A 21,159-nucleotide genomic window follows, 5' to 3' on the forward strand; every position below is an offset into this window, starting at 1 on the left:
ATTTAGCTAAATTATTTATTTGGAAAGCATGTTAGTTAGTTTAGAAAGAACATGATGCTCACTTTGAGCTAATGAATGTTTACAAATGTTTACAAATGTTTATAAATACTTAGATATGATTATAAGGTAGAATAACATCACAATAGATATCAATGAATTATCTAATGTTTACAAAATTAAAGAAAACCACACTTACATTTATGAAACGAAACAAAATATCCTTTATGAACTGTATTTAATGTTTACCTATTTAATTCCACTTAGGCCATGAATCTTTCATGAATAAAATCCTGTTTGGGAATTACCCACACCTTTCAAGAATAAATCATTCTCCTGTCAACTTGCCTTCGTCAAAATTTCATGAGGGGAAAAAAATCTCAAAAATCAAGTACAACAACATCTCATTATAAATTATACTTGGTCCAGATATAATAAAGGACATGATGAATATTAAAGATTAAATTAATCCTCTATCTACCCCAGCTGAATGTGAATGTCTCTTTGGCATGGAAAATGGCCAGTGTAGTGACCTGAAGGGAAAAATCCTCATGGTCAGCGATGCTAAGACATCATTTTTCCTGCACTGCAAGGTCAAAAACATTTTCTGTGTCTATTACAGTTTTTAATAATGATTTTATAATAATTCTCAAATTTTAAAATTCAAACTTAAATGCAAATAGTTCATTCAATAATGGCAATATTTGACTTTTGCCTTCACTGTGGCCAAATATTGATTTGCCATTACTAGGTCATTTGGAATCTGGACAAAAATGTATTAAGTGGACCACTTAATGGAACTCTCATGCTGGATAAACAGTGTGCTTTACTGCAAAAGGTCACCCAGGAACACTAATGAGCATAATAATGACCCAGGGTGATTTTAATAAATGTCACTACCTCTCTAAATACTGTGTAAACCAACTGCCCATTAGTTACTTAGCAGTGAGAGTTCTCAACTTAGTAAGGAAAGAAAAAAATTGGATATTGCAGTCACTAAGGTTTATAATACAGTAAAATATCTTGAGAGCCCAAGTTCACATAACTTTTATTACAGTGCATTGTTGTAGTTTTTCTATTTTATTATTATTATTGTTGTTAATCTCTACCTGTAACAAATTTACAAAATTAAACTTTATCATAGGTATGTATGTATGTATGAATAGGAAAAAAAGGTATATATGGGGTTCGGGACAATACACAGTTTTAGGCATCCACTCATGTAAGATCTTAGAACATTTCCCCTAAGGCAGAATACTTTAGAATGCTCCCTCAGTATTTGTCCTGAATCAAAACAGGGCACTAAGAGCTTTTTCTACATACCCTGGGTTCATGCTTTAAGAAACACTGTAGTAATAGAGAAATTAAATTTAGTCATCACTATTATAAGGTATTTTCAGGTTTCCGTAAGGGTAAGTGTGCAAATTGCCTTGAAAAAAATGCTGTAGTTTTAGTAAATTAAAATAAGAACAATAAGCAAGGATGTTATTAAATTCCTAGTGTTGTACCACATATTTTTTATTATTGTAAAGTAGCTAAGTAGATAAACCTGCGAGCCTACTTTTAAAAAAGTTTTAGCTGTTTTGCAAGGGTAGGTGGTGTTTTTTCTCTGTCAGAGGTGGGAGTATAATCAGAGTTGACGGTTGACATACAAGGATAGAGAGAGGATTCAAATCAGAAAGTAGTGAGCAATTACACCCAAGGACCACAAATCCAAATCTACAATGATTTTTCATGGCTTCCAACTCCTAACTTCATGTTTCAGTTAAGTGAAAGCAGCCATCCAAGTGATGTGCTGAAAGTCTGGTCAGAGCTAACATAGAAGAGCTTAGTTTCCATTTCAGAACCTATATATTGAAATGAAACCCCAAATGCAAACAATACATCTCAGTCATATTGTAAATCATATTTTTCTGTGATGGTTCTCTCAATCTTTAGCCAAAACTGGATCTGGGACAGATTCTAGGCCAGGACAAAAATTCCACACTTCCCATCCTTTATTTTGCCTTAAAGTGAATTCTCCAGTTAATCACCGGGGAACTCGAAATTCTCTGATTCACTGGTCATTAATCAACTTGACCAAGTAATTTCTAAAATATCCATCAGCTTTGTACCTTCCTGATATTCCCGCAGAATGTGGCTTTTTTATTTCAGGAACTATGGACATAAGAAGGTCTTTGAAAAGCTAGACCTGCAGCCAGTTTGATAGCAAGGAAGCTGCGCATCTCTCTTTGAGTTGCCCACGGTTGTAGTGTAAGACCGAGGGCCTCACCAAACGCTCCGAGGAGCTGACTACAGTGAAGCACACCCAGGGATCCCAGCAGACCCAGGACTCAAGTTCAGGGATTCAGAACCGTTAGAAAACAAAGCCCCCGCAGCTCTTCCAAAACCCTCCTGGATCGATGTGTAGTATGGATTAGAGGAGAGGAGGCTACGCAAAATAGTGGGGCCCTTCCTTCTGACATTCGGCTTCTGAGTGGGGTGAATTCCTATCATGTAGTGAGATCACTGAACCTCAGGCAGGCGACCTTGGTTCCAGACACCAACGGACCACGTGTTTTAGTAAAGCAACCAGGACTAAATGCCTCAGTCGTGGCTCCCCAACATCAGCTCCTCTTCTTACCTCACTCAGTTACACACATTAAAGGCAATAATGTAGGGGAAATCGCTTTGGACAGTTTCGGGACCACATAAAGGTTCGACATGATCACTGATGATCTTTAGGTCGCCAGTTTCCTAAAGGTTTGCTACGTACCAAATAAAAGCTGAACGAATCCAGCTCAAGACTGCGCTCCTACTTCCCCGCGCGAAATCGTGGACGCCCGCGCGAAATCGCGCTCCCCAGAGGTTTTTCCGCGCAGGCGCAGGCTCGGTCCCAGGAGCTCACCTCTTAAAGGGCGCGCACAGGGGTCAAGAGCCTGGGCTCTCTTGGAAGTGACGGAAAGAGAGACGAAGCCGGAGAACGCGGGGGGCGTTTACTTCCGGGGCCAAGGGAGATTCACTTCCGGGAGTAGCCGGCGCCGCGAGTATCAAAGAATAGGTAGGGCCGTGGGGCCACGTCCTGGCCCGGTGGCCTCGGTCCGCCTAACCAAGAATGAAGATCACTAGGCAGAAACACGCCAAGAAGCATCTTGGCTTCTTTCGCAATAATTTCGGAGTCCGGGAGCCGTACCAGATTCTCCTGGACGGCACTTTCTGTCAGGCGGCGCTGCGGGGCCGCATCCAGCTGCGGGAGCAGCTGCCCCGCTACCTGATGGGGGAGGCGCAGCTGTGCACGACCAGGTGGGCCCACGGGCGGGGACGGGGCGCCGGGCGTCTGACGGGAGTGGCGGGGACGGGCCGCTGCTCCAGCCCTAGGAGGACCCGCGGCGTGCCGGTGCCCCGTCCCTAGGAGTTGACTGACAAGTGCTGGCCTGAGGAAGTTGGCCAGGTTCCGTCCGAGTAGACCCGATGCGACAGGGGTCTTTAGCCGGCCAATTAGAACAAGGGTTGTGGAGGCAGGTGCATCACGTGTCTTTAGCCTGGCCAATTGGAACAAGGGCTGTGGGACCTGACTTCGAATAGTAGTCTCAGCTTCGCCACCTCTCTGATTTTGGGCAAGTTAATCTCAGAGCTTCGGATAGCTCGGTTGAGGTGTGTAGTGTATCCAGAGCAGTTTTCAGTGTCTAAAACCAAGCCTTCTACTTTTCCCAGTTTAAACCAAAAAATTTCAAGCCTCACAACTGCCCAGTGAGGTAGCATCTTCAATTCCCAAGAAAAGAAGTAAAAACTGGAGATTAAGAAATTTGCCCAAGGCCATTTATTATTACTCAACTGTCTTTGTTAAATACCAACCACATGCCAAGCGCTGCTGCAGCCGTTGGGGATACCAGAACAGAATCCCAGCCCTAATGTTTCCCCACTTCATCCTGGTGTGAGAACACTTGAGATGGAACATTGTGGTGGTGGTAAAGGAGGGAGGAGGGAATTATGGAAGATTTCAGAGAGGAGATAACATCTGAGCCCGTTCTTTTGTTCTGTTCTGAGGGAAGGACTATTTGGAATGACAGAAAACAGTGACATTCCTTGTTTTGGAGACTTGTTGATCAAATGGAGTCGTTGAATGCCTGGGGAAGAGGTTACTGCACAGAGTATGATTGGAAATGAAACTAGGAGAAAGGTGAATTGAGGTTAGATCATGAACTATCAAGAAATTTAGTACTTTTTTCTCCTTGTAGAATATTTATTTTAAAAAGGCAAAAAAAAGAATTACAATAACTCAATATACTACTCACAAGTAAGCAACTAACATGTACTTAGCGTCCATTGAGTTCTTTACAGACTTGCATGTGGCTTTCGATATATATATGTTATGCTGATAGTTTGCTTTTCTTATATAACATGACTCCATGAACAATTCTCTTTATTCAGAATTCCTCCAGCAGTGCCTCACTGGACTGTACATATAGTTAAGATTCTGATCCACTTAACCTTCGGTGCTGCCCAACAAGGCCTTTACTAACCTGTACCCCGGAATTGGTTGTTTCTGGCTACAGTTTGTCCCTGTACCCCTGGGTGCCTTGGAAATATTGACATTTTAATAGATAGTGCTATGGTATAAAAGAAGGTTGAAAATACTACATGAACACATATTTTACAGCTTTTCATTTTCCTCAAGAACTTCTGGAGTTTTTCAAACCCAAAAGTAGAATAATTTAGTGGAGCATCTATCACCCAGCTTTTGCAGTTACCAACATGGCCAGTCGTACAGTATTGCTCACCCTACCCCCTTACTGAAGGTTTATTTTATTTATTTATTTTTTTAATTAATTAATTTATTTATTTATTTTGTACCGGGGACCGAACTCTGGACCTTACACTTGCAGGGCAGGCGGCAGCACCACTGAGCTAAATCCCTGGCTATGAAGGGTTATTTTAGAGCATACTGTATTCTATCAATTTTCAAGAATTGAATCCTTTTTCAGTTCAGTGTATTTCTTGGCCACTAGTAGTTAGGTCTAGAGCAGTGATGGCAAACCTTTTACAGAGGAGTGCCCAAACTGCAACCCAAAACCCACTTATTTATGGCAAAGTGCCAACACTTCAATTAAACCTGAGTTTAAACTGAGGTTTTAGTTTAGAGAAAACAATTCCTACATTCCCGGATTTTACTGTCTGGGGGGGTCCTGGAACCATTTCTTTCCCCAAGGATATGGAGGATTGGCTGTGTTTGGCTCTATAACAGGTGCAGATTTGGGGGTCAGAGAGGAGCTAGAAATTAATACAGTTTAATATCATTATCTCATTCTGGTGGGTTATTTATATATGATATTGTTGAGAAATACTGTCTTATATTAATATGAAAATGCAGATTGAAAAGAGATGGTGATTATTTTTAAACAACTTGATGAGAAACTGAGAAATTTTACTTTTCTGAATTAAAAATATTCGTGTTTGTGCTTAATGTAGAAGTTTATTGTCTTGTAGCTGGTGTAAGGAACCTGTTGTCAAACTAGTTGGATTCATGTTTCAGCTCTATAACTTACTAGTTTGCATTTGAGCATGTTACTTGAAATCTCTCAAAGTGAGGTGCTCCGAAATAAGGATAATTATAAAGTAAGCACCTATTTTCTTGTGATATTTTGAGATTAAGAATTTATGTGAAGAGCAGTCATGCTGCCTGACACATAATATGTGCTCAGTAAATTTTAGCATTCATAATTGGTCTTTCTACTTGGTACATGCATTTTCCAAGTCTTTTTTTGAAAGTAAAATGGCTACCATATGACAAATTCACATTACAGTAGGATAGTTTTACATTTAAAAAACTTGAGTATTCTGTTTTATACTTGCTTTATGTAAACAAAAAAACTCTATTATAATTATTGGCCACTAATAGCCTTTTTTTTCTCCTCTCCAGATGTGTATTAAAGGAGTTAGAAACGTTGGGAAAAGACTTATATGGGGCAAAACTAATTGCACAAAAATGCCAAGTTCGAAACTGTCCCCATTTCAAGAATGCAGTGAGTGGATCAGACTGTCTGCTTTCCATGGTTGAAGAGGGAAATCCTCACCATTATTTCGTGGCAACACAGGTGCTACTCTACTGTAACCATTTCTGTGTACTTTTCATATGAAGCTACTGATAATCATAAAATTATTAAGTGGAAGTGATTTGTTAAATGTTTAGCTTTTAATTTGCAGTCAATAAAAGCATTTGTCTCTAGAGAATATGAACAGAGACTCTTTAAGTATGCTGAGTGTCTTCATAGTAACTGAAGGTTTTTTTGGAGAATGAGAACTGATTGACAGAGATGTGGTGATTTGTTTTAGGGTTCATCAAGAAGATGAGCAAAGATTTAATATTCTGTGTTCATAACTATTTTCTCATGTTTGTGTAATTCATACTATTTCTCCAAAAGTTGTGACTCATCTCCTTTAAGACTGTAGCACTGGAATGGACTCTTGTAGGTTTTTAACTGATTGGGACACAAGAGAAGAGAGACCTTTAGTGTTACATACTGATTTGAAAAATAAAATATGTGATATCTTCTCTTCTTAATACAACCATCTTCAAGGAACCTATTTAAGGCAATTTAATTGACATAGTTAATCTAAATAATTCTATTTTTCTTTTTAATAGGATCAGAATTTATCTGTGAAAGTAAAGAAAAAGCCTGGAATTCCTCTCATGTTTATTATTCAGAACACTATAGTCTTGGACAGACCGTCTCCGAAAACAATTGCCTTTGTTAAAGCAGTGGAGTCGGGTCAGCTTGTCTCAGTGCATGAGAAAGAAAGTATAAAGCAACTCAAAGAAGAACAGGGTTTAATGAAAAATCCTGAGCAGAGAAGAAGAAAAAAACGCAAGAAAATAAGTGGCCCCAATCCTCTTAGTTGTTTGAAGAAAAAGAAAAAAGCACAAGACACAAAATCACCTGTTTCTGAAAAGAAAAGAAAAAGAAAAAGAGTAAGAATCCGGAGCAGACCTACCTCTGCAGAGCTTTCTGAGAAGCAGAACCCTGAAGGATGAGGAGATGGGAAAATGAATTTACTATTACATCAGTAGAGTATTTATGACAAATGACTAAACTTATTTTGTAAGTGAATGTTGACCTCTATACTTTTGTGTACAATTACTTGTAAAATAAAAAGAGTGGTTGGGTTTAAGTGTGAGTGCTCACTTTCCTTCAGTGGTTTTGCAAGGTTAGTTTTCATTTTAAAATCACTGTCTCCTTCTGTTTCCTCCCACTGTCACCCCCAGATTTCATGTGCAAATGGTTTTAAAAGTCAAACAGTTTGAAAAGGCTTGTGGCAAAAAAATATATATATATCAAGAAAATCACGACAAAAAAATGCACCACCATTTAGACATCCAGAGGAAGCTTCCTCTGTGAACTCTTCTAGTAATTTTGGAGTTTATATTTGCACATTATACGAATATACTGCTCCCTTTTGATCCACCCATTATTGACTCCCTGCTAGAAAGAGTGGAAATTGCACTTCACACTTCTTTTTCATTATCCTAATGCATATTTTAATCTTTATATATCACACATGCAGTATTTTCGTGACTAGAGTTGAGAGAGCTTTTTAGTCTTGCCCACATGGTATTTACCCTCTTTTGTTACTCCCAACATTAATAGCTTCATCTTAGTGTCTGACTTAGCAGTCCCACATTCTCCTATAACAGTACAGGGTGTAGGGCTCTAAGCTCTTCACAGTACCACTGTCCACACGTGATCGCACTCCTTGGTTAGTATGTCAATTTTCCCTTCATGACCTCCAGTTGGAAAGTTCTCTTGGTGGTGCTCAACTATCACCTAGGCAGTCCTCACCCTGATGCATAGAACTCGGTCACATTCATTTCCCAGATTCTTTGTTTTAGTCTTGATACTCCCTTTTGCTGTAGTGGAGCATGGAGTGTCTCGGAAACACACATTTTGAGTAGCAGTATGTCCGTACTGTCTTTGTCATAATGATAATTAGCAAAATGAATGATTCTTGGTTGAAAATCATTTAACTCAGTTTTCCTTAATCTCTTTGTTTACAAGATGCTAGGAAAAAAGTCCCTTCATCTTTTTGTCCAGTGGGATGAGGATTTTCTTTTTATGTGAATTTTAGCTTTAGCCAGGTGTGGTGTACAGGAGGCTGTAATATGCCCAAAGCAGCTGTGAAGAGTCAACCCCACACTTGGCTTGTTTATAGAAGTGAGTCTGGCTGAAGCCTATGTGCTGAGGTCAGAGTAACTCATACCCAAATTCTGTTTCCACAACTGAAGCCTGACTAGAAGGACAATGTTCTAATTACAACCATATATTTTGTCTGTTTTGTTCCTAACTCGAGAATGCTTTGTCTTGTCCTTTACGAGCGTTGTTTCCCTTAATTTCCATAGAAACTGCATGTAGCTTGCCTTTATCCCAATAAAAGTCAGTGCCTGGGACTGGCCAGGGCCTTTGTTGGTTACACCGGCATTGGTCATCCTGGCACCCCACTCTCCTAGTTCTGTCTTTTAGTTTTATTTCTCAGGCCTGCGTTGTATGCTGGGTAGGATGCTAGAACCTAACTGCAGGGGTTACCAGTAGTAGTGTGCGCACCTGTAGTCCTAGCACTCAGGAGGCTGAGGCAGGAGGATCACTGCAAGTTTGAGGCTAGCTTCAGCTACATAGTTCAAGGACAGCCTGGACTACATAACGAGACCCTGCCTCAAAAAACTGTTGCAGAAATCTCGGAAAGAAATACACAGAGACACAGAATTCGGATAAAATAATAAAATTTTTTCTTGCGAGCGGACGGGCATGCCAGAAACCAGTCTGGTCAATATCTGTGCCCTTTGTTCAGCATTTCCCTTTTTATATCCTTTTTAGCCACTATCTCATCCCTAGTGGTCTTTGATATGTAAATACAATTCCAGTTCTATTTCCAAGTCACAGACACATGATAGGCCATATACATTGGAAATTCACCCTGGCACGGTAACTTCGTTAGGTTAATGAAGTTACTGGTCAGAGTCAGATAATCTTCACCTTAAACAAGGAGTTACAGGAAAAGCAAATCTTAAAAGAACACCTTATTTTGCTTCTACAACTACCTTAATATTCAATCTATTAAGTTAGCTAAAACTTTTCCATATCAAAACAAAAAAGTGGAGTAGCAAGAATCCTGAAATGATATTTTAAGATTGACTATAAACATGTTAACTGAAAAGTGTCAAAATTATTATAGGGGTCCAGTCTTTAGGAATTGAGTAAATGAACAACTCAGCCTCCCACCCCGCCCCTCACCATTATTTTAAATCATACATCCATCCAAAATTGAAATGTTTCTGTGCTGTAAGATTGAAGTATAAAGTTACCAGGAAAGTGCAATCTGACCAGTAACTTTGGACTTAATTTCCTCTAGTGCCTTAGAGCTATGTCTTGGTCTATACCAGAAGAGTGTCCTGAATAAGTACATAAAGATATCAGTGGCTAAATAAATGTTTCTGAAACATGAGACAATTCAGATTCTTCAGAAGAGTCATTTGGGCTGAATTCAGAGATGCTTTGTGGAGAGTGAAATTAGCTTTATACCAGAAAGTAATACACACACTGTTATATGTCAAGTCAATTAGATGGTGTTTGGATTATTTCATGATTCTGTTTTAAATTCTTGACAGTAGGCACATGCTTGAAAAGGAAGGCAGAGATACGGGGAAAGGTGAATATAGCTGTGTACCTCTCCTGTGAGGAAAGAGCACTTGTCAGTAATCAAATGTATGCAAAGTGATAACGCAGATGCAATGTACACTGATGATACTCATTTCAATATCTAAAATGCATAAATTTTGGGTCTTTCTTACAATGTATTTGTTCAGTGCTATCTGGTTACTTATTAATAGTATCTGAGCTAGAACTGGAGAGCTGGAAAAAAACTCATTTGCAGTAGTTACTTAAAATTATATTATTTAGCATTTTGATGCTGTGGTTATATATTTAACAAAAGAATCTAATACCCACAGTCCTTTAGTAAATGCTCCCTTTATGCCATGACCACTAAAATCATTACATTTTTTTCTCTGTAGAATTTGGGGAGGGGATCTGTGGGATTCTGCACATGAGATTATAATCCATCTTGTGGTATGGGGAACATTTTGGGGACCGCTGCTTTGGGGAGTAATACAAGCTTTGTTGGGGAGTAAAAGTGGGGTACTCTTTTTGAACCAAAAATTTCCCAATCTGAAAATAGCATTTTCTGTAGACCATTGTCTCTTAAGCATACTCCAAAATAAGTGTTCAGCAGTTGTGTTTGGATAGGATTCTGCCTTCCCTACACTTTGCAGTCTTAACAGCTCCTTCTCATTCCTTTGGAACAACTTTGCAACTGGAATTTCAAAGTTAAAAGCTTTATCTACTTATGTAAAGAATTTGGAGGGTTTTTCTCTGTAGGTAAGAAGATGGTTGTGATTTGATAAATTTGTTTTTCATGAGTGAGTAGGATAGAGTTTTAAAAAATGCTATTTTACTGTACTATAACTTTCCTTAGGAATTCTTAGTTTAGGTGTAAGCGAAAAAAAAGATTGCTTATACTAATTCAAAATTATTGAAAGTCATGGCTAACTACAATGCATCTATTTTGTTTCTATGTACCTAGTATGTGATGTTAACTTGGCTCTTTATTTCTTAAACAGTTCTACCCGAATATTCCTTAGAGGAACATGAAGTTTTCCCCAAGAGGGCTAGGAAGTGACTCCCACTCAAAAAATGTCAAGTAAAATGATAGCCTGAGATTTTATACCAAGTTAATCCCATGACCTCTGTGTATCCTCTTAGATGCTATTTTCTTCCTGTACAACTAGATTTCTGCAAGTGGTTAATTTTACCATTTGGAAAAGATGCCTATGACCAAGATGTCTTATGTCAGTAGTATCAGTTTAGGCTCCAAACTAGACAATGCACTCATAAAATATTTCTTGAATAACTACTTTGTAGAAACCCGAAAATTTACATCTTAAGTATACTTAAGGAGTTTTTGGTCTAGTAGAATACCTAAGAATAGTGTTAAAAAGGAGGCAGATAAAACTCTTTACATATACCTATAATGCAACAGATACATAGCCATTTCATACTAGAAACCATCTTACAAAATAGACGATATGCTGGACTCAGTGCACACCTGTAATCCCAGCACTTGGGAGGCTGAGGCAGGAAGATCACTGTGAATTCAAGGGCAGCATGAGCTGCATAGACTCCATCTCAAATCAAATAAACCCCAAATAGATGATATTTAGTATTATAGACCCAAACTTCCTTACTGACTCTTTCATTACTAGAATGCCAAAATACCACTAGTTCACATTCTAGTTTGTTGCTTTGATTCAATAATCCCCCATTGAATTAGCGGCTTATAGTGGTCAGGTGACAGATAAATTGAATTACACATCAAGTTTCAATCCAATGGGCTCATTAGATTTGTATTTTCTCCAGGCCCAGAACATATAATTGTTAGACACACTTGGGAACTTTTTGTGTCCCCATATTGATTCTCTCATTTATGGGCTAGTGGAAATTATTGGACTATCCTATCCTATCAGGATAGTGAACCAAAAAATTGGATGTTGTTGGAGGAATCACAGGGATTTTTATTACTATCATCATCATCAACTTGAATGAGGCAGAAGTGTTGCTTCCTATTACATCTTCATTTGTATCTAGTGGGCCTGGGAAGAAAGTAGGTGGATCTTAAAATATGATTGGATTGTTCTAACATTAATCAGGGTTGATTTATTGACAATGGTTTTTCCAGATATAATATCTCTGCTGGAACAAATCAGCACACCTGAACCCGATATGGAAAATGTTTTTACCTCCTTCTTAGCAGTTTGCTTGGACTACAAAAAGAACTTTACTTTTACTTGACAGGGTCCCTAGAACAAGGTCACAGCCTTGCTCAATGCCTATGGCAGTTGACCAACTCTCACTCATAGTAAAGTCTGTGGAGATGTTTTATTCATTTATTTAGGCTTTTTGAGGCAGGGTCTCGCTGTACAGTTCAGACTGGCCTTGAACTCACTATGTAACACAGGCTGGCCTCAAACTTGTGGCAATCATCCTGCCACAGTCTCCGGAGTGCTGGGATTACAGGCATGCACCGCTATGCCTAGCTTGGAGAGATCTTGGTCATCTTGACATTTCACACAACATCACACTGGCCCACTACACTGATGACATTATGCAAACTAAATCTGGTGAGTAGGAAGTACCAAGTACTGCTAATATTTTAGTCAGGTTTTATGAATAAATCGGTGAGAGAGGAACCTATGAAAAGTGAAAGTTCAGCCAACTCTGCTTCTATGCTCACAAAGTCACTTTGAAGATACTGTACTGAAAACAGGTTCTGCCTAATAAGGTCTAGTGCAAGCTTTGAGTTAGAGACCAATCTATGGTGTGTCTCTTTCATAGCCAGGATACTAGGGTCCAGGAATTCAGCAGTGGAAGTAGCAGTAGCTCCCACTCAGAATGTTTACTTCCTTCCCTCAAGACTTTGAGCTCTGCTGGTTTGGAAATATTTTTTCCAAAGGAGGAATGTTTCTACCAAGTGCACAAAAAAAATTCCATGGGTTTGGAAGGTGAGATCACCACCAGTTAATTTGGGGTTATTATGATTGTGAAACAATAGGCAAAGAAAGGAATTACTCTATTGGCTGGGATGACTGATTCTAATTTCCAAATGTAAATTGGATTGCTGCTACAGGAAGAGAGTAGCAAGGATAATTTCTGCAATTCAGGAGAGTTTCTAAGGTGCCTCTGAGTACTACAGTTCTATATCCAGTAGTAAATGTTAGTAGAAAACTATAGCAAACAGAAGAGGGCAATGGTGTTCACGTAGACCCTTCAGGAATGAAGGTTTGTTGCCTCACTGATTAAAGGACAAGTTGAGGTTCTCACAGAGGTCAAAGGAAACATGGAATGGGTAGTGGCAGCCAGCCTGTATGTTGTTGCCCAGTGATTTTTTACCTTCTTGTGTTTATAAGCTTGTATTTCCCACAATGGATATGACTGACCCATGCAATCAACAGGATATTAATGTAATGGAAATTGTGGTGATGTACATCTTCTGACACAAGGTCGCAAAAACGTGGTGGCTTCCATCTCCTCTCTTGCCCTGGGACGAGCCAGCACCCATGTGGAGAGAGTATTTAAGAAGCCCAATGGAAATCTCTTATGTGGCTAGGAAAAGAAGCCTCTTGTGATACCCAGTGTCAATTCACCAGCAGTATGAGTGAACCATTTGCAAAACAGGTCCTCTAGCTCTACTTAAGCCTTCTGGTGTGTCTTAGTTACTTTTCTCATTGCTGAGACAAAATATCTGACATCCAAAGTTAAAAGAGGAAAGGTTTATTGTAGCTCATAGTTTATAGAGGTTTCAGTTCCTAGTTGGCTGGCTCCAAGGCATAGTGGCATGGCAGAGGGGCACTGTAGAGGAGAAACAGTTTATGGTGGGCAGAGGGCAGCAAAGCAGAAGGCAGCAAGCAGTCAAGTAGTGAAGCAGCAAGCAACAAGCAGCGACCACAGCAGCCCTATTTCTGTCCCTTATATTCTATTTGGGCTACCTGCACTCACACCCAGGGTGGGGCACCCATAATCCTAATATTGCACCATGAATCAATCCCAGCATCCTGAACCCTAGATCCAGCCACGTCTGAGAAGCCCCACCTAGGACTGCATGAAGCACTGGGGGGACATCTGGACACAGCCATAACAGGGTAACTGCAATGCCAGCCAACAGCCATCTGTGACTTCCTGAGACTGAAGCACTCCACCAAGCCACTGCTATATTCCTGACCCACAGAGATCATGTGGGATAAATGTGTGTTGTTATAAACCACTAAGTTTTAGCGTGATTTGTTATGCAACAATGAATAACTAATGCAGTTATAGAAGGAAGTTTAAAATATCTTGAGTAGTTACATAGACTGTCTCTAATAACTATGAACATTTCTTTCCTTCCTAGGTATGTGTCAATATATCCATAAAATGCATATATGTATGTAATAGACATATACATATGTACATTATATTTGCATATATAATATATAATAGAATCATATATATATAGATACTATTTTCTTTTTTCTCCTCCGTCCTATGACTTCTTTATTTTGTTCATAAAGTTAAGTTTATCATTTGATTCTGTTATCACGTAGGTAAAAAAATTTCAGGTGGGTAAATTAGCATAGCTAATTTTAGGGGTAATTAGCATAGCTTAGATAGCTACAGTGATTAAGAAGACTTTGCTTCTCTTCTTTTGGGAGAAAAGAGTAGGATGATCATCATTTGTATAAAGAACAGTCATGTTATGCTAGGGGAAACAGTTTATTATATAAAACTTTAAATATGCACAGAAAGATGCAACAAATGCTCAATACTAAAGATGTGGATTGTGTAAGCTGCAAGTCCATTGTTCTTTTTTAAAAAATTATATTTTAATTTTTAATTGATATATAGTAATTATACATATGTGTGATGTGGCATTTCAATACATGTCAATAAAGTCTAATGTTCAGATCAAGGTAATTGGCATATTTATCACCCTAGACATGTATCATTTCTTGGTGCTAAGAACATTCAAACTTCTACTAGCTGTTCTAAAATACTCCATTGTCAACCATAGTTATCCTACTGTGCTGTAAAATGGTAGGAGTTATTCTTCCTCTCCTGCTGCATTCTTGTCTTCTTGTCATGCCTTCCTGCCCCACACCTTTCCCAGTCACTGGTATCCACTAGCCTATTCCCTCCTTCTTTGAGGTAAACCTTTTAGCTTTCACGTATAAGTGAGAACATGTGATACTTGTCTTTCTGTGCCTGCCTCATTCACTTAACACAATATTTTCCATTCCATCCATGTGACTGCAAATGACATAATTGTATTATTTACTGTGGCTGAATAATGTCCTCTGTGTATATGTACCATGTTTTCTTACCCATTCATCAGTTGATGGACTCTTAGGTTGTTCCATGTTTTAGGTATTGTGAACACTGCTGTGATAAACATGGGAGTGCAGTTGTCCCTTCTATATGATTTCGCTTCCTCTGGCTCTATACCAGGCAGTAGGGGAACTGGGTCACATGGTAATTCTATTTCTAGTTTTTTGAGAAGCCTCCATATTATTTTCCATAATTATTTCTGTTCTCTACCTTGTGATGGTTGAACTGGAACTCTGCAAACCCCAACTCTCCAGTTCCAGCTTCTCTTTAGCTTCTATCAATGAGGAGCTCTACAGCAGGATGTGGAAGGAGGGCAGGGAGGAAGACGGCGACTTCATCCTGATGCTTCCTGTGAAACTAACACTTGTGTCTCTAGTGAGTGTCACTCCTTTGCTCTAGTAGCAGCGATTTCTCACCAAAGTTGCTTCTAAATCCAGTATGCTATGCTTGCAGAACCAGTTTTCTTGTCACATCCCACCTCCTCCTCACCTGAGAACCAGATGCCACTACTAGCAGGGTGGAGCTTGTTCTGAGTTTGTCTGGAACTCAGCCCGTGGGCCTCCTCTGAGCTGAGAGACATTAACATGGGTGAAGAAGAGCCTATCACAGGGGTCCTTAGCCAAACATCTAATTTTAATATTTTAGCCTCATCCTGTTTTCCTCTTAACCTAAGGGCAGATGCTCTTTCTAGCAGTTGCTACTTTCAAAAATCCTTAGAGCTCTCTTTTTACCTATCTCTTTACCTTCTATGTTAGCTTTCCATCACTCTGACAATATGCCTAAGAACAACTTGAAGGAAGGTTTATTTTGACTCATGGTTTCAGAGGCTTCAGTCCACGGTCAGCTGGCACTGTTGGTGAGGCAGAAACATCACGGTGAAAAGACATGGAGGAGAAGGGCTGCTCACCATGTGGCAGCAGGGAAACAAAGACAGAAAGCTGAAGAGGAAGGGACCAGGGACAAGGTATAGTCCCCAGTGTTATACTCTCTTCAACTATGCCCCACTCCCAAGTCTCCATCACTTCCTAAGAATGCCATCAAATTGTGAATCCATCAGGTCAGGGGCCCCCGACCCCCAAGCCACAGCCCGGTACCCATCTGTGGCCTGTTAGAAACTGGGCTGCACAGCAGGAGGTGAGTGAGCAAAGCTCATCTGTGTTTACAACCACTCCCCATCACTCCTCACATCAGGAGCTCCGGCTCCTGTCAGATCAGCAGATGCATTAAATTCACCTAGGAGCACAAACCTCACTGTGATCTGCATATGCAAGGCTCTAGGTTGTGACTCCTTATGAGAATCTAAGGCCTGGTGATCTGAGGTGTGATGGTAGTGCTGGGGAAGGAAATTATTATATACCACAAACATACAGTAATAAAAAGCAAGTTACCTTCCCTACTCCCTGTCTGTGGAAAAATTGTCTTCCACAAAACTGGTCTCCGATACCAACTAGGTTGGGGACTGCTCCATCAGTGGATTAATCCACTGATAGAGTTAGAGTTCTTGTGATCCAATCACTTTCCAATGCCCCACCTCTGAATGTTGCTGCATTGGGGACCAACTCTTCAATTCATGACCTTTTGGGGAATGGTCTATATCTGTTAACAATATTTATTTATATTAAATTCTCTCTGTTCGCATAACTGGTATGATTTTTCTCTTGACTGGGTCTTGATTTAATGCAAGGGTTCTAACTGGCTGGTCCTGCTTCAAGTGTCCATTCTGGAGCTTGGGGGAGGGGTCAGCTCTACCTAAATTATGTAGACTAAGATTGAATGAGAGAACCCCCCCACACACCAAAGGAAAAATGGGGTGCTACTTCCAAGACAGGCCAAGGGACCAGGTAAAAATTACATTCAAGTGTTGTTAAACTTCCTTCCCAAGCCCTTTTTAGTTGTGAAGGTGCAAAGACCAACCAGAGATTGGGGGAAATTTTGCAAATTTTTGCAAATAATATATATCTAATAATGGACTTAGATCTTGAATGTAAGAAGAAGAACTATTACAAGTCAACAGTCAAAAGGTATGTATAGACTTTTCCAAAGAAATATATAGATAGATAATAAGTTCATGAAGAGATACTCAACATTATTAGCCATCATGGAAATGGAAATCAAACCAATGAGATGCAATGTTATACCTAGTGACATGGTTATAATAAAACAGTCAGAAATTAGCAAGTGTTGGAGAAGGAGTGGAGGAATTGGAATACTCATACATTGGTGGTGGGATTGTTCAATGGCATAACTGGCTTGGAAAACAGTCCAGCAGTTTTCAAATAGTTAAACATAGAATTTCCACATTATCTAGCAATTCCATTCAAAGTATATGCATCCAAGAGAAATGAAAACCGATGTCCACATAAAACATGTCCATGAAAATCCATAGCAGCATTATGGGTAATACCAGAAAATGGAAACAACCCAAATGTCTATGAAGTGATGAATGGATAAGCAGAAGGTGGTATAATGGAGTATTATTTGGCAATAAACTGAAATGATGGCTATCATAAGATGGTAGAACACCGAAAATATGCTGAGTGGAAGAAAACAGTCACAAGGTATCAAATATTGTATGATTACATTTATATGGATAAATGAATTCATCCAGAATAGGGAAATCTATAGACAGAAAATAGGTTAGTAGATTCCTAGGGCTGGAGGAAATGGGGGTGGGTGGCAGGGTAAGAGGTGTGGAATTTTTTTTGGGGGGGGCGGTTAGGAAAAACATCTAAGCTTGACTTTGATGAGTGATGAACAACAATGAATACATTAAAAGCCATTGAGTTTGTATACATTAAAAGAGTGAATTGTGTATTTGGCAAATTACATCTCAATAAAGGTGTTGAAAGTGTTGTACACACAGTAGGTGTATTGCACATATTCATGAATTCGTCAAGTAACCAAGTGGATTGAAACAAATGTATCTCTGAACTTCAGATGTGTTTTTAGTGGTAGCTAAAGAACACACATGCAGTTGCTTCCAGTTTCTTTCAAGGGAAACGGCAGGTATTGATAAGCTATTTGGGTGACAACATTTTATTTCTTTTTCTCCCCTGAATTAATCTCCAGTGGGTCTCTGCCAGGCTGCTAATGTTCTCTGTCAACCACTGACTCAGTCAGAAAGCTGCCATCTGTCCTCTTTAGCTGCCAAAAACGTTACAGATTACCTGCTGAGGATACATCTCCCAAACACCCCTCCTCTCCCGCGCCAACTCCACAATAATGTTTTGATCAATTCGATATGAAAGTGATAATCCCCATGCGATGAAATAGTTTTACCCCCAAAGCTCAGTTAGCAAACCCAAATCTTTTATGGGGTGAACAGCGGGACCACAGTGCAGCTTAGCTATCTGAAATAGTCACATTCATACTGGAACTTAGGCAAAATTTCCACAGTCAAAGAGAGCAGGGAGTGAATGGGAATGTCGTGGAGCTTTAGAAGATCCATGTTTGCTATTAGCATGTGTTGTTCTTCTCTGAGCCCCCTGGCCTGGTGGGCAGCCCAGATTACAGGTCAGGTAGGCTGCAGCTCCCATTGCGACAGCTCTGAGTTTTTATGCCTCATCATTATTGCTTGAAGCAATGCTTTGGACAGAGTTGTCACTAGTATTTTCTTTGGTTAAAGTTCAAAGACACTGTTTCATTTTACCATGTGTGTTAGCTTTCTGTTGCTATAATAAAGTAACTGGGATAAACAACTTAAAAGGAGGAAATGTGTTTTTTGACTCATGGTTTTGGAGGTTTCAGTCCATGGTCACTTGGCCCATTGCTCTGGGCCTGCAGCTCCACAGAGCTTTTGTGGTGGAGGAAATCTGTTCAACTCATGGCGGCTGGGAAGCCAGAGAGGAAGCAGCTGGGGTCACAGCATCTTTTCCAAGGCCACGCCCTGAGGGACCTGACTCCCTTCTCCTAGGCCACAGCACCCAAATATTTCACAGCACTGCACGCTGATGGCCAATCCTTTAACATGTGGGTCTTGGGGGACACTCAGAGCCAAACTATAGCACCATTGTTCTGTGGTAATATTTGATGTCATTTGTGGTACCAAGTGCTCAAGAATGTTAGTGAGTGAAGGGAGTAGTGAGTCCAATCGAAATAACTGAGGTCCATTATTGTCTCCTGTATTAGGGGGTTCTCCACCCTTCCCTTCCTGACTCAGGATCATAGATGTGTGTTTTCACTGTCATGTGTGACCAAGGAGAGGCTGCCAAACTTTTTGTCCATAGAGTTCACACATTGCCAAAACTATTTTATTTCCTGGTGCTTTTTGGCATTTGGAAATAACTGGCAGTTTGAAAAAAAGAAATTTTGGAGAAAAGAAAAGTTTGGAAGTCTGGTCATTCCAGGTTCTTCTGAAGCTTCTGTCAGTCCCAGTTCTCTTATGGATACAAGAGTTAAAAGGGATTGGAAGCCGGGCATGATGGTGCATGCCTGTAATCCCAGCACTCAGGAGGCTGAGGCAGGAGGATCACTGTGAATTTGAGGCTAGCCTCGGGCTACATAGTGAGTTCAAGGCCAGCCTCAACATAGCAAGAGCCTGTCTCAAAAAAAAAATTATGGATTGTAAATAAGAGAGTGTCTGGCACCTAGTCCACGTTCCACTAAGTAGTTCACAATGGAATGTAGGCAGCCATGAGGACTCATATTTTAGAATGCTATTTAATGGACTAAGGATGTACCTGCTCAGTGGTCGGGGGCTTTGCGGTGTTTCAGCTTGGCCTGTAATGGTGGGAAAGGAAAATGGCCCTACTGGGCCACAACCGGGGCTGCGGTCAGCGCTTCGATCCCAAGACCAATTCCGATGACGCTTGTACATACCATCCAGGTGTTCCGGTCTTTCATGATGCATTAAAGTGTTGGTCTTGCTGTAAAAGAAGAACAACTGATTTTTCTTAAGTATTGTAGGCTGTACGAAAGGTAGACAGAACAGTGAGAAACCACCCGAGCCAGTCAAGCCAGAAGTCAGGATTACTGAGAAGAAAGAACTATCTGAATTGAAACCCAGGTTTCAGGAACATTTCATTCAAGCACCAAAACCAGTAGAAGCAATAAAAAGACCAAACCCAGATGAACCAATGACGAGTTTGGAATGAAAAATATCTGCCTCCCTAAAGCAAGCACTTGATAAACTTAAACCGTCATCAGGAAATGGAGAAAATAAGACAGAAGAAGACAGTGATGAAATTAAGATTGAGACCTCATGGAAAAATGGAGGATGTTCGAAGACGTATCAGGGTCTACTTAGTCTAGAATTCTGCAGATACCATTCCGGAGTAGCTATTTTCCATGAGGGGATGAAATATTGGAGTTGTTACAGAAGAAAAACCTCTGATTTTAATACGTTCTTAGCCCAGGAGGGCTGTGCAACCCGGAAACACATGTGGACTGAAGAGGATGCTGGGAAAAAAGTGAAGTCACCATTTCAGTGTCTGCTAAAAATTCACTCCCTGATCTTAGTCGAGTAGAACCAAATAGTACTTCATTAAATGTGTTCATTGTATTGGAAGGCGAGAAACAATTTCATCAAAACGTGAAATTATGGGGTGTGATCGATGTAAAGCGAAGTTACGTAACTATGACTGCTACAAAGATTGAAAGCACCATGAGTAAAGCTGAACCTATGCAGTGGGCAAGCCTTGAACTGCCTACAACCAAAAAACAGGAAAAACAAAAAGAAGATATTACAGATTGAGTACAAGAAGAAAAAGCTATTGCCTATTTCAGAATTCTTAATGATGTGTGATGAAGATGTGGCTTGCTGCTGTAATCTTTTGTTGCTGTTTTTGTCTGTGAATTTGGCATTTCAGGGTCAATATTGGGTTCTTAAAAGTCAAAGTCAGGTTATCTTTTTGTCTTCTGTCTTCCTTTTGAGTTCTGTAAGATTCACTATTCATTTTTCCTGTTAGAAAAATATTTGTGTCCCATACTTGAAGAAGCTGGAAAATAGCTCATAAACATAATTATAGGATTTCTTAGTACAATACAGTGTTAGGCAGAAAAATAATGTAAGATTTTTTTAAAAGAACTTTTGTCTTGTAATTAGTAAAGTATAAAATATCAATTTTTTTTTGTACCAGGGATCGAACTCGGGTCCTTGTACTTGCGGGGCAGGCGGTGGAACCACTGAGCTAAATCCCCGGCCCTAGAATGTCAAATTTTAATCAGATATTTCATGGATTTTTGCTAATAATACTTGAAAGCCTTTAGGGAAGATCTG

General features: G+C 39.8%; 2 protein-coding genes and 1 pseudogene across 3 annotated transcripts in view; 2 read left to right on the plus strand and 1 right to left on the minus strand.

Moving 5' to 3' along the window:
• Nucleotides 1-2,933, minus strand: part of Eif3h (eukaryotic translation initiation factor 3 subunit H) — a 101,713-nt gene extending 98,780 nt beyond the window's left edge. The window contains exon 1 of one of the 2 annotated variants that reach the window (XM_004850198.4): nucleotides 2,753-2,933. The gene's annotated coding sequence lies outside the window, so the exon portion shown is untranslated. The remainder of the gene's footprint in view (nucleotides 1-2,752) is intronic. The other variant, XM_087190708.1, reaches the window with a different exon arrangement.
• A 45-nt stretch (nucleotides 2,934-2,978) lies between these two features.
• On the plus strand, nucleotides 2,979-7,146 carry Utp23 (UTP23 small subunit processome component). Its single transcript, XM_004850199.4, has 3 exons — nucleotides 2,979-3,279; nucleotides 5,897-6,071; nucleotides 6,620-7,146. Exons 1-3 carry the CDS (start codon nucleotides 3,092-3,094, stop codon nucleotides 7,007-7,009), a joined length of 753 nt encoding a protein of 250 aa, XP_004850256.1. The 5' UTR covers nucleotides 2,979-3,091; the 3' UTR covers nucleotides 7,010-7,146.
• Nucleotides 7,147-19,648: 12,502 nt separating this feature from the next.
• LOC101704816 (cysteine and histidine-rich domain-containing protein 1-like) lies at nucleotides 19,649-20,634 on the plus strand (annotated as a pseudogene).
• The last annotated feature ends 525 nt before the right edge of the window (nucleotides 20,635-21,159 follow it).

Source organism: Heterocephalus glaber, unplaced genomic scaffold (genome assembly GCF_053883595.1).
Source record: "Heterocephalus glaber isolate CG9 unplaced genomic scaffold, H.glaber_assembly_v1.0 deba00001555, whole genome shotgun sequence".
NCBI lineage: Eukaryota > Metazoa > Chordata > Mammalia > Rodentia > Bathyergidae > Heterocephalus > Heterocephalus glaber.

Coding starts and splice junctions, on each gene's coding strand:
- Utp23 (XM_004850199.4), top strand. CDS start 3,092: ATGAAGATCACTAGGCAGAAACACGCCAAGAAGCATCTTGGCTTCTTT. Junction 3,280..5,896: donor GCGCAGCTGTGCACGACCAG/GTGGGCCCACGG, acceptor TCTCCTCTCCAG/ATGTGTATTAAAGGAGTTAG. Junction 6,072..6,619: donor ATTATTTCGTGGCAACACAG/GTGCTACTCTAC, acceptor TCTTTTTAATAG/GATCAGAATTTATCTGTGAA.